Source organism: Bos javanicus, chromosome 1 (genome assembly GCF_032452875.1).
Source record: "Bos javanicus breed banteng chromosome 1, ARS-OSU_banteng_1.0, whole genome shotgun sequence".
In the NCBI taxonomy this organism is placed as follows: Eukaryota; Metazoa; Chordata; class Mammalia; order Artiodactyla; family Bovidae; genus Bos; species Bos javanicus.
The window spans coordinates 42,739,568-42,753,652 of NC_083868.1; the positions used below are offsets into that span (position 1 = coordinate 42,739,568).

Here is a 14,085-nt window from a genome sequence, read left to right on the forward strand (position 1 = left end):
TCCATCTTGATCCACTGAATTAATTTCTACAGTAATATCTCACAATATATATCCTGCATAAAAAGCTCCACAAACAATTCTGGTGGATAATCTGGTTAGAAATCCCCTGGACAATAGCAACTTTTTCCTGAAGAGTATCCCTGACCCCAGCTTCTCCTCCATGACATCTATTTTCTGCACTAATGAAAAATTAAATTAAAATACTCTCCAGTGTCTTTCCCTGTCTTGAAAACTTTCACTACATACATATTACCTGAGGCAAAGAGTTCAAGATCCTTCACATGGTATTCAATTTATTTTATAATCCTGCTCCTTTTAAACATCTGTTCCCTTGACTGATAATCCATATCCCAGACTCAGAATTTCCCTACCACAGTCTATCAAGTCCCCACAAATTTAGCAAATAGTTAGAATGTCTCTTTTATGTAAATGTATTAATTTCAGCACATTATTTGAACTGAAATTATTGTACTGACTGCCATCTCTTCAGATCCCTCAAATAGTTTATTATAGTAATATTTTATGAAAGTAAAAGGACATTCTGGTAGAAGTATGATTTATTTTGACTCCACTTTCCAAGCTTTCATTTCATGAAACCATAGTGAATGTTCTTTCTACATTTTTTGCATTTTATTTCAGGAGACTTCCAGTGAAGATATGGAAAAGGAAAATATAACATTGCTGACAGAGTTTGTTCTCACAGGACTTAAGTATCAACCACAGTGGCAAATCCCCTTGTTCCTGGTATTCTTGGTGATGTACCTCATCACCACTGTGGGGAACCTTGGACTTATTGCTCTCATCTGGAATGACTCTCAGCTTCACATCCCCATGTACTTATTCCTTGGGAGTTTGGCACTTGTGGATACTTCCATATCATCCACAGTGACTCCCAAGATGCTGGTCAACTTCTTCATCAAAAGCAAGACAATATCTCTCTCTGAATGCATGGTACAATTTTTTTCCTTTACAGTCAGTGCAACCACAGAATGCTTTCTCTTGGCAAGTATGGCATATGATCGCTATGTGGCCATATGCAACCCTTTACTTTATCCAGTGATTATGACGAATAGACTATGCATGAGACTGTTGGTCTCATCATTTGTAGGTGGTGTTCTTCATGCCTTTATTCATATAGGATTTTTATTTAGATTAACCTTCTGCAGTTACAACACAATACATAACTTTTACTGCGATATTATGCCACTGTTCAAAATTTCTTGTACTGATCCTTTTATTAATATTCTTATAGTTTTTATTTTCTCTGGTTCAATACAGGTGTTCACCATTCTGATTGTGCTTATTTCTTATACACTAGTTCTCTTTACAATTTTAAAAAAGAAGTCTGTTCAAGGTATAAGGAAGGCTTTCTCCACCTGTGGAGCCCACCTCCTCTCTGTCTCTTTATACTATGGGCCTCTTCTCTTCATGTATATTCGTCCTGGATCCACACAATCAGATGATTACGATATGATGGACTCTCTCTTTTACACTGTCATAATCCCTTTGTTAAATCCAATTATCTATAGCCTGAGAAATAAGAAAGTCATAGACTCATTGATGAAAATTTTAAGGAGGAATATTTAGGTCTCATAATATCTGTTCTCTTTCCATTAAAATAGTCATAAAACTGCAGATCAGATTTTGTTATGTGTCGACTAGTGTCCAATTTTTTGTAGTTATAACTGTCATTATTTTAATGACCTAAAATGTTAGTTTCTAATAAATTCCTTAAAATGTCTATACTTTTTTCAAAAACACAAAGGAATTTTAATTAGGTGTTCATATAATACTAAAATAACTAAAGCAGAAAACACATGAAAACATTTTACATGCTTGTATATTCTTCAGTATGGTTTTATAAGTGAATTTATTAAGTATAGTTTAAGCACTAAACTAGTGCTGTACCATTGAAAATTACTTGAGCATGATGTCTTTGATACAGTATAGCTGTATGAAAGTGAAAGTGAAAGTCAGTTGTTCAGTTGTGTCTGACTCTTTGCAACCCCAAGGAATGCAGCCTGTCAGCCTCCCCTGTCCATGGAATTCTCCAGGCAAGAACATTGGAGTGGGTAGCCATTCCCTTCTTCCCTTCTCAAGGGGATCTTCCCAACCCAGAGATCGAACCCAGTTTCCCACATTGCAGGTGGATTCTTTACCGTCTGAGCCAGCAGGGAAGCCCAATATATACAATATAGTTGTATAGCCTGGAGACACATACCACATTTAACTCCACAGCAGAGGTGGGCTTGTGTTTGAGTGAACAGAGGCAAATCCCAGGAGTTCTGCTAGCCATCAAAAAGTCTTTTACTCCACTGTATTTGAAATATGTTGAATCTCACTTCTTGTGGGGACCGATTCACCAATTTCATCAATTCCAACCTAATCAGGAACACCCTCACAGAAACACCCCCAAATAATGTTTAAGTAGATATCTGGACAGCCCATGGATTAGTTGACACATAAAATTAACAACTACAAGTTCACTTGCTGTCAGCTTAGTGGCCATACACATATCTTAAAATTATAATCTATTTCTAAATAATGATAATAACAAGGAATAATTCCACCTAACATGATACAACTCTGCTGTGTACAACCAAAATGTATTACCTCTTCCCAAGAGTGGAGGTAAAATCTTTGAGTGAGGTTTACTATTCATTTTCTTTGATATCAGGTAATACAATGTCAAATTAACAACACTTAATTATGATAATATAAAGTCAGTACATCTTATGTCTCATGATAAGGGAATAAGAATGGAAAGAAAACAAACACAAGTGTTATACAGACACAAATGTATTCATATAAACTAAGAAGGAAATCTCTTGGCAATTACAATCCTCCTGTCTATAACTGGACGTGTCATTGTTGTTGGTATTTTAACTAACTTCTTTTACTACCCATTCTGTGTTCTCTTTGCCTTCAGCAAGCACCTGACTCAGATGGTCATTGTTTTTCACTTGGTTCAGTTCAGTTCAGTTCAGTCACTCAGTCGGGTTCGATTCTTTGTGACTTCATGAATTGTAGCACGCCAGGCCTCCCATCGATTACCAACTCCCGGAGTTCACTCAAACTCACGTCCATTGAGTCAGTGATGCCATCCAGCTGTCTCATCCTTTGTTGTCCCCTTCTCCTCCTGCCCCCAATCTCTCCCAGCAACAGAGTCTTTTCCAAAGAGTCAACTCTTCGCATGAAGTGGCCAAAGTACTGGAGTTTCAGTTTTAGCATCAGTCCTTCCGAAGAACACCCAGGACTGATCTCCTTGAGGATAGACTGGTTGGATCTCCTTGCAGTCCAGGGACTCTAAAGAGTCTTCTCTAACACCACAGTTCAAAAGCTTCAATTCTTCAGCGCTCAGCTTTCTTCACAGTCCAACTCTCACATCCATACATGACCCTGGAAAAACCATAATCTTGACTAGACAGATCTTTGGTGGCAAAGTAATGTCTCTGCTTTTTAATATGTTATCTAGGCTGGTCATAACTTTCCTTTCAAGGAGTAAATGTCTTTTAATTTCATGGCTGTAATCACCATCTTCAGTGATTTTGGAGTCCCCAAAAATAAAGTCTGACACTATTTCCACTGTTTCCCCATCTATTTCCCATGAAGTGATGGGCCTGGATGCCATGATCTGAGTTTTCTGAATGTTGAGCTTTAAGCCAACTTTTTCACTCTCCTCTTTCACTTTCATCAAGAGGCTCTTCAGTTCCACTTCACTTGCTACCATAAGGGTGTTGTCATCTGCATATCTGAGGTTATTGATATTTCTAAGGGCAATCTTGATTCCAGCTTGTGCTTCTTCCAGCCCAGAGTTTCTCATGATGTACTCTGCATATAAGTTAAATAAGCAGGATGACAATATACAGCCTTGATGTACTCCTTTTCCTACTTGGAACCAGTCTGTTGTTCCATGTACAGTTCTAGCTGTTGCTTCCTGACCTGCATACAGGTTTCTCAAGAGGCAGGTCAGGCAGTCTGGTATTCCCATCTCTTTCAGAACACACAGTCAAATGCTTTGGCATAGTCAATAAAGCAGAAATAGATGTTTTTCTGGAACTCTCTTGCTTTTTCGATGATCCAGCAGATGTTGGCAATTTGATCTCTGGTTCCTCTGCCTTTTCTAAAACCAGCTTGAACATCTGGAAGTTCACAGTTCATGTATTGCTGAAGCCTGGCTGGAGAATTTTGAACATTACTAACGTGTGAGATGAGTGCAATTGTGCGGTAGTTAGAGCATTCTTTTGCATTGTCTTTCTTTGGGATTGGAATGAAAACTGACCTTTTCCAGTCCTGTGGCCACTGCTGAGTTTTCCAAATGGTGAATGATATTCACCACATGAATGTCAACATTCATCAATACCAACATTAATGTCATCAGTACCAACATTCTTCACTTGGTAGAATGACCCAAATTTCTAAAGAGTCTGGGCCATTAGAACTATTGTGTGGTTTGGCCTCAAAGTTTTTCATTGACCATAATCATGAGAATAACAATGCTAAGAGATACCCTAGAGGGTGTTGTGTATTCCAGACATACTTTTTATTACCTTTTTGTGGAGGAGTCCAGTTTCCTCTTGTTACTTGCTATCAATCACCTCACCCAATATAGCAACTCATTTCTTTGTCTCATGATTCAAAGAAATGGAAAGTCAAAGGGCCTGAGTGGTAGTCTACTTTCAGACCAATGGAAGCATTGTTGTCTGTCTTGGTGGAACCAGGCTGTCCCGCTAGAAGTTTTTCCCTTCACCATTGTCCTTCCTGAATGTCACAGAGAGGAGCTGCGTGCAGCAGCTCTCCGCTTTCTGATGGTGCCCGCATACCATGCAGAACCATCTGTAGGTCAGGCCCCAGACTTCTTGGCCAACTAATTATAAGGACACAGGCCCCAGCTGGGACACAGAAGCCTTTGCGGCAGGATTGGAGGCCAATAGCATTGGAACCACTTCTTCAAGTAACGTATTTGTGCCTTCAGGGCCTTTTCTGCTTGATCAAGTATATGCTGTTTCTATTTGATGAAGGAATGCTTCTGTGCACACTGAAATTTATGGTTAGTGGGTCAGATAACATCCAATTTGTCAAGGGAAGCTCCAGTATCATAGCAAATTAGTGGTCCATGGTTAAACATTCATTTTTTTTTACCAAGGTTAACTATCAGGCCTACAGCTGTTTCTCTACAGTAGAGTAGTTTCCACAGAGGATGGCAGTGCTTTGCTCAAAATTCTAAGGGCTTGCATTTCAATCTCCCTCCAGAGGCTGATTAAAGGCTCCAAGGAGCTGTCACTGCTGATTCCGGCTCCACTGGATCTGCTGGATATGGCCCGAGAGGCAGAACAGCGTGCACAACAGCCTACACGCGGTACAAACAAAGCCAAAAGCTCCAAGCTCCACTCAAAACTAGCAATTGGTAACTGGCTGGAATAACACACCCAAATACGGATACTACTGCCTCCACAGTTCACAGAGGCACATTATGTGTTGTGCCTCTCTTGGTTTCAACAAGGGCCAGATGTAACAACTTACCCTTAACCTTAGAAGGTTTTTTTTTGACAAGCTCTGTATCACTAAAAGTGAAGTCGCTCAGTCATGTCCGACTCTTTGCAACCCTGTGGACTGTAGCCCACCAGGCTCCTCCGTCCATGGGATTCTCCAGGCAAGAATACTGGAGTGGGTTGTCATTTCCTTCTCCAGGGGATCTTCCCGACCCAGGGATCGAACCCCAGTCTCCCACATTGCAGGCAGACGCTTTAACCTCTGAGCCTCCAGGGAAGCCACCAGGTGTCTGTATCACTGGACACGTGCAAATTTCACTGAAACAGAAGACCCCTGAACTGTTGTTATATTTATTTCCTACCCCTGTCCTGCAAGTGGCTTCCTAATAAATACTACTTCTTACTCACTAAGACTGATAAGCACACTGTCATCCAGGTAACAGACTAAAATGATATAATATTTACAAATCATACATTTTATAAAAGACTTGTATCCAGAATAGATGAAACAGTCCCAATACTCATAATAAAGACAAATAAAATCAACCTAAAATGGGTAAGATATTTGAACAAACACTCCATCAAAAAAAAGATACAGAGACGTCAAAGAAAGATGCAAAAAGACACTATAAAAATTAGTTACTAGGGAAATGCAAATAAAAGTAAAATAAGCTATTATCAAAATGACTAAAATTGAAAAGACCATCCATACTGGAAGCAGTAATACAGGTATTTGTGCTCAAGGATAGACAACCAAATAAGTTAGGAAGTAATGACCCCAAAATAAAGAAGACAGCATACTGAAGGCAAGTGCTGGTTATGTTGAAGCTACCACTACACATCACATACCCCACTCTATTCCTCTATGCATTTTTCACATGACTCCTCTCTTCTATGATATTTTTCTCCTCTATTTTGGCTTTCGTCAGCAAAATTCTAAGGAAGCAGATCAATAAATCTATGATGCTGTTTGCTTCCCCTCATCTAGCCATCCAAGTCCCAAGTGGAGATTAAGCATTTTCTTTTGTTACTCAGATGTCACATCAAATTATCAAAAATAAGTAAGTTAACGTTTGTTTATTGAATGAATTACACTGACAACTTTGTTAATGCAAAAAAGGAAAATCTGATCATTGTACCACCATTTCAAAATCCCATGAGAGTTTTTCTTTAAATTGGGATATAGAACAAAGTCTCTGACCTGGTCTTCAAGGTCCTGTGTTACCCACATAAGCTGGCCTCCCTGACCCCATTTGGCTTCTCCTTGTATCCCTTTTTTCAGCTATAATAATTTTTACTTGATTTACAAAATGTCAAATTGTCAGTTGAAAAATGGAAAAATAAGTGAATAATCTGCATATTTTATTTTTGAGGGTAAAATCTGGATGAGCAAAATAGCTCTAAGAACATAATATACTCTTTATTTAATTATCTGGTTAACATATTTTGGTGAACTAGAACTACAAACAAATGAACAATAGTTTAAGGATTTAGGTCATAATGTTTTCTGGATAAGAAATCTTTCTGATAATTGTGTTCAAAATGTTTATTTGATTTAATTACCCGCATTCTCTAAATCACTTAAATAGTAATCTCTATTCTTTCACCCACTTCTGACAATAATTTCGTAATATATACCTGTACACACACAGACAGAAAAATGCAGAAAATGTTTCTCCAGTGCTTTTCTCAGATTTATGACTTAATAAGTACCCACATATCAAATTGAGAGTTTTTTAATGTTTAGTGATTTGGGATTGAGTGGAACGATGTATACTCATAATAAATGTACATTTAACAACTTCAATTGTTAGCACAGGATATTTATATTGCCTTTATTCAGTTCCAGTCTTTGCTCAATTTTATTTCACTAATAAAACCTGTGGAGACGCAAATGCTGTGCATGTAAACCAGAAGGATTTCTAGAGAAAGTCAGCTCTAATCACAATAATAACAAAGAAAAAACATCTTTTAAAAATGAAAATAACTTTGAGGCAATGCTAGTATATTTATAAACTAAAAGTAAAATTACAATGAAAGTCTCTAATTCATACACAAATTCCATAGGAAAATAAACTCGGAATTTTGAGTAAAAGAAAAAAGAAATGTTTCCCTGTGCTGACAATCTTTGTTGAAACCAGAGTTGATAGATATTTACCCCTCAAACCACTGAGACTTTCCTCTTATCTCATCTTCAGGTCTTCTGTGATACCTCCTTTCTTCATTGCTTGTCTTTCCTACACTTACTGTCTATGCTCCTTAGTCTCTTCCTATTTTTTGTTGTTCCTTGTTTTCATCCACTCAAATTTCCCATTCCACTTCTCTACCCACTCTCTTCTCAATTCCCTCCTCTCTCTTTTCAAAACTTTCATAATATTGCTGTATAAGGAAAAAATGCATTTGCCTGTGGGTGGTAAACAAATGTCAACTGCTGTCCACATCTTAAATACTTTATTTCATTCTCCTCACTGCTGTGTCACTTGCTTCCCATTCCCTTCTTACTATTCTCTGATCTCAACTCTATCCCCAAATGGAGACTGCTCCCACTAAAAATCTCTTAATTCTCACACTCAGTGACTTCTGTTCACTCCTTATCCTCCCAGAGAAGTTGTTTTGCTTTAGACACCCTATTTTGCTTTGTCCTTCTTGAGTATTTTCCTCTCTTTAAGTTCCCAACACTCAGCTTTCCAATTCCCACCTTCTCTGTTCACTCTGCTCAGCATCCTTTTCTTGTCTTTCCTTTTCTCCTCCTTTGTGAGCCAGAGCTCTTGGTTGCAAGATGAAATGAGTTAACTGAATAAAAACTGGCTTAAACACAGAAATGTTAGGGGAATTGGAGAAATCCACTGGAGAAATTGGCAAGATACAAAGAAAGAAGTCAGACAGTCAATAGCCAAAAACATGTCCCAGCTCTAGCTCAATAAGATCACTTGTCATTGCCGCTGAACTTGAATTCCACAACTCACTATCGATGGCACTGCTATGTGCACAGGATTCATGTTCTGGTTCCTCAGCTGATTTTGCAATCAAAGCAACCAAAATTCTCTTTGTCCCATGTTTGACCTCTGTCTCCCCTCTCCAAATCCCAAATCCAGGGTAAATGAGGTTTGTTTTTTTTTTTTTACCCCAGCTATACCAAGTCCCCTCCCTCTAGGTGCCATGGATGGGAAAGTTAGTTTCCAGAAATTTTGGCTTCTAGAAAGGATGAGAGCTTTAGTCTCCACCAAGACTAATTTGGTAGAAAAGAGAATCAGATGTCATCCATCCAATAAATTATGTATATTCATCTTTAATCTCTTTATATAACTTCTTCAAATTTATTTTCATTCCTTCCATTTTTTACTTTATGCACACTGTTCAACATATCAGCCATAGTAACTGCTTTCATTCACCTCAATGACACCCAAGTCATTATTTCTATTAAACACTTGTAGAATCACACTGCTATGTTTATCTCACTCAGATGTTCAGAAGATGCCCCTTGCAAAAACTAGCTACTGCATCTGAGTCTTCAGTCTCAGTTTTTAATGAACACCTAATCAGTCACCAAGTGCCTCTCTTACTAACCACTCCTTCACATTTAATCTGTCACCAAATCTCATTGATTCTATATTCTGATTTATTTTTAATAATTGTATTTACTTATTTATTTTTGGCTGTCCTGGTTCTTTGTTGATGTGTGGGCTTTTCTCTAGTTGCAGAGAGCAGAGGCTGCTCTGTAGTTGCAGCGTGTGGGCTTCTCATTGAGGGGGCTTCAGTAGCTGTGGCTCCTGGCCTCAGTAGCTGTGGTTCCCAGGCTCTAGAACACAGGCCCAACAGTGGTGGGTCATGGGCTTAGTTACTTGGTGGCATGTGGTATCTTCCTGGCCCAGAGATTGAACCAAGGTTTTCTGCATTGGCAGGTGGATCCTTTACCACTGAGCCACCAGGGAAGCCCTGGTTTATTTTGATCTATGTCTCTGTCAGATGTTCAAGCTGGATTTAGAAAAGGCAGAGGAACCAGAGATCAAATTACCAACATCCACTGTATCATCAAAAAAGCAAGAGAGTTTCAGAAAAACATCTACTTCTGCTTTATTGACTATGCCAAAGCCTTTGATTGTGTGGGTCACAACAAACTGTGGAAAATTCTTAAAGACACGGGAATACCAGACCACCTTCCCTGCCTCCTGAGAAATATGCATGCAGGTCAAGAAGCAACAGTTAGAACTGGACATGGAACAAAAGACTGGTTCCAAATCAGGAAAGGAGTATGTCAAGGCTGTATATTGTCACCCTGCTTATTTAACTTATATGCAGAGTACATCATGAGAAATGCTAAACTGGATGAAGCACAAGCTGGAGTGCTTGTTCAAGATTACTGGGAAAAATATCAATAACCTCAGATATGCAGATGACACCATGCTTATGGCAGAAAGAGAAAAAGAACTAAAGAGCCTCTTGATGAAAGTGCAAGAGGAGAGTGAAAAAGTTGGCTTAAAACTCAACATTCAGGAAACTAAGATCATGGCATCCGGTCCCATCACTCTTGGCAAATAGATGGGGAAACAATGGAAACAGTGACAAAGTTTATATTTGGGGGGCTCCAAAATCACTGCAGATAGTGATTGCAGCCATGAAATAAAAAGACGCTTGCTCCTTGGAAGGAAAGTTATGACCAATCTAGACAGCATATTAAAAAGCAGAGACATTATTTTGCCAAGAAAGGTCTGTCTAGTCAAAGCTATGGGTTTTCCAATAGTCATGCATGGATATGAGAGTTGGACTGTAAAGAAGGCTGAGTGCCAAAGAACTGATGCTTTTGAACTGTGGTGTTGGAGAAGACTCTTGAGAGTCACATGGACAACAAGGAGATCCAACCAGTTCATCCTAAGGGAAATCAGTCCTGAATATTCATTGGAAGGACTTATGCTGAAGCTGAAACTCCAATACTTTGGCCACATGATGTGAAAAATTGACTCATTTGCAAAGACCCTGATGCTGGGAAAGATAGAGGGTGGGAGGAGAAGGGGACGACAGAAGATGAGATGGTTGGATGGCCTCACCAACTCAATGGACATGAGTTTGAGTAAGCTCTGGGAGTTGGTGATGGACAGGGAAGCCTGGCATTCTGCAGTCCACTGTGTTGCAAAGAGTTGGACACCACTGGGCTACTGAACTGAACTGAACTGACATCTCTGTCTTCTCCCTCATCACCCCAATCACATCACACATGAACAAGAACTTCACATACTTTTAATCACCTGGGGAGTACTGAAAAATACATGTTATTTGACCACATTCATGATCTTTTGGATCAATTTCTAAAATAGTGTCTCAGACAATATTCTGCATGAAAAATTACCCCAAACAATTTGGACATGTAATCTAATTTGGGAATAACTGGACAAGAGTCATAGCTTACTAAAGAGTATTTATGACCCAAGATTCTTCTTCCTACATTCTGTTTTCTGCAACCAAATATTTAATTTCAAAAATAACCATTGATGACATGCCACATCTTAAAAGTTTTCAGTGCTTGCCTAATGATTAATGAATAAAATTGAAGATTATTCTTATGATATTCAATTCACTTGATAACCTAGGCCTTTCCAACATTTTTAAAACCTGCATTTATCTCAAACACACAGAATTTCCATATCTCATTAAATAGTTTCCCCATACATTTGTTCATGTTCAGAATTTCCTTTTTCTAAATAAGTTTATTCCTGTACATATTTTGAACTAAAATAATCACATTTTCCAAATATAACAATTTTCCCCAATACTTTTCTCATATTAAAGTACGAGTAAATAAAAATCATATTCAGGCTAGTTTATGGTTTTGTTTAAATTAGCCTAACTGTTTTTTTTAATCTTCTGATATATAATCTTCTTTTCACATTTACTGCATTGTTTTTCGAGGCCATCTATTAAGGATATGGAAATGAAAAAAGCAACATTGCTGATGGAATTTTTTCTCACAGGACTTAAGTATCAACTATGGTGGTAAATCCCCTTGTTCTTATTCTTGGTGATATACTTCATCACCATTGTGGGAAATCTTGGTCTGATTGTTCTCTTCTGCAATGACCCTAACCTTTACATTCCCGTCTTAATCCTTGGAAAATTGGCCTTTGTTGATGCCTGAATATCCTCCATAGTGACTCCAAAGATGCTGGTCAACTTCTGTACCAAGAGCAAAATTATCTCTCTCACTGAATGCAAGTTACACATTTTTTCCCCTTGCAATCAGTGTAACCACAGAATGCTTTTTGCTGGCAACAATGGCATATGATTGCTATGTGGCCATAGGTAAACTATTATATTATCCAGTGATTATGACAGATAGACTGTGCATCTGGCTATTAGCTTTGTCATTTTTAGGTGGCCTTTCTCATGCCACACTTCATAACACTTTTTAATTCAAATTAACCTTTTGTAATTCCATCATAGTATAGCACTTTTACTGTGATATTATACCATTGTTTAAGATGTCCTGTACTGACCCTTCCATTAATTTTCTGATAGTATTTATTTTCTCTGGATCAATACATGTATTCACCTTTCTCATGTTCTTGGGTCTTATTTGCTTGTTCCCTTTACAATTTTAAAAAAGAAGTCTGTTGAAGGCGTGAGGAAGACCTTCTCCACCTGTGGCACCCACCTGCTATCTGTCTCTTTATATTATGTGCCTCTTTTCATGTATGTGTGCCGTGGATCTGCACAAGCAGATGATCAGGATATGATGGACTCTCTATTTTACACTGTTATAATTCCTTTGTTAAATCCAATTATCTACAGATTGAGAAATAAGAAAGTCATAGATTCACTGACAAAAATTTTAAAAAGAAAAGAGTAGATATCATACTAATAAATGTTCTTTTTTCATTAAAACAACACAAAATGTTACAGGTTAGATGTTGTGACATGCTGATTAGTGTTCAAAGTTTTCTACATTTATAATTGTCCTATTATTTTAATAACTTAAGATGTTAGTGCCTAATAAATTCTTTAAAGCATTTGTTCATCTTATTCTAAAATATATAAGGTATTTAATCAATTGTTTATGTCATAGAAAAGTAATTAAAGTAGAAAACAAATGGAAATATTTCATGTTTGAATGTTCTTCAATGTGTGACTTTATAAATGCATTGAGTACTAAGCTAGTGGAGTTCCTCTGAATAGTTTATCATGTATTTGATACTCACACAACTGTAGAGCCTCATATCACATGTAACTCCACAAGTAGGCAGGTTTGTGTTTGAATGAACAGAAGTATTCCCAGAATTCTGCCTGCCATCAAAAGGTATTACTTTCTACTTTATCTGACTCATCACAAATCTTTAGTAGGGATGAACTCTCATATAACATAGAGAAATAAACAGAAATTAGAAAATAATGAGGAAAAATGGCATTAGAAGTAAGATATTAAGTCAGAGCTACAGTGTAAAAGATGCCCTTAGCTAGTATGCTTTTTAGAGAAAGGCAAAGAGGCAAGTTGTGTCTCACTGTCTATGATGCTTTCTAAGGACCTTTCTAGCTTTGTTTGTATTTGAAGGTCAGTCTGAAAAACTTCACTAATTTAGAAAACTAACAGATTACAATGATGGTTTAAGTTGGATAGGCATAGAAAAGACGAAAAAAAAATGGAAAAATAGAAAGAAAATGGTCAATTTTTCTAGAATTAAAAATAGGCAAAAGATTAAGATTTGAAGAACAGTAGTATATTGTTAACAGTTAACAATAACAGTAATTGTTGTTGGAGTGTGTTGTTGACAATGAGGGGCTGTAAATGTATATTTGTTGTTGTCATTGTTCAGGTGCTAAGTCGTATCTGAATCTTTGTGACCCCGTGGACTGAAGCATGCCAGGCTTCCCTGTCCTTCACTATCTCCTAGGCATGTTCACTGAGTTGGTGATGCTATCTAATCATCTCATCCTCTGTTGCCCTCTTCTCCTTTTGCCTTCAATCTTTCCCAGCATCAGGGTCTTTTTCAATGAGTCAGGTCTTCGCATCAAGTGGCCAAAATACTGGAACTTCAGCTTTAGCATTAGTCCTTCCAATGAATAGTCAGGATTGATTTCCTTTAGGATTGACTGGTTTGATCTCCATGCAGTCCAAGGGACTCTCAAGAGTCTTCTCCAGCACCACAATTCAAAAGCATCAATTCTTCGGTGCTCAGCTTCTCTATGGCCAAACTCTGGCATCCAGACATGACTACTGGAAAAACCATAGCTTTGGTTATATGGACCTCTGTCGGCAAAGTGATGTCTGTGCTTTTAAATATGCTGTCTAGATTTGTCAAGCACCTTTTAATTTCATGGCTTCAGTAATCATGTGCAGTGATTTTGGAGCCCAAGAAAATCAAATCTGTTACTGCTTTTACTTCTTCCCTTTTATTTGCCATAAAGTGATTGTATCAGATGCAATTATCTTAGTTTTCAGAATTTTGAGTTTTAAGCCAGCTTTTCACTCTTCTCTTTTAGCTTCATCAAGAGGCTCTTTAGTTCCTTTTTAGTTTCTGCCATTAGAGTGGTATCATCTACATATCTGAGGTTGTTGTTATTTCTCCAAGCAATCCTGATCCCAGCTTGTGAGTCATCCAGCCTG

General features: G+C 37.9%; 1 protein-coding gene and 1 pseudogene across 1 annotated transcript; both read left to right on the top strand.

The window, feature by feature from the left end:
• Positions 1-560: 560 nt before the first annotated feature.
• Positions 561-1,587, top strand: LOC133254246 (olfactory receptor 5H2-like). The gene has a single exon (XM_061428453.1). The coding sequence runs from the start codon at positions 658-660 to the stop codon at positions 1,585-1,587; it is 930 nt and encodes a 309-aa protein (XP_061284437.1). The 5' UTR covers positions 561-657.
• A 9,805-nt stretch (positions 1,588-11,392) lies between these two features.
• LOC133244782 (olfactory receptor 5H2-like) lies at positions 11,393-12,333 on the top strand (annotated as a pseudogene).
• Positions 12,334-14,085: the final 1,752 nt, after the last annotated feature.

What these genes read in the sequence shown, in the direction of transcription:
- LOC133254246 (XM_061428453.1), top strand. Translation starts at nt 658, where the DNA reads ATGGAAAAGGAAAATATAACATTGCTGACAGAGTTTGTTCTCACAGGA.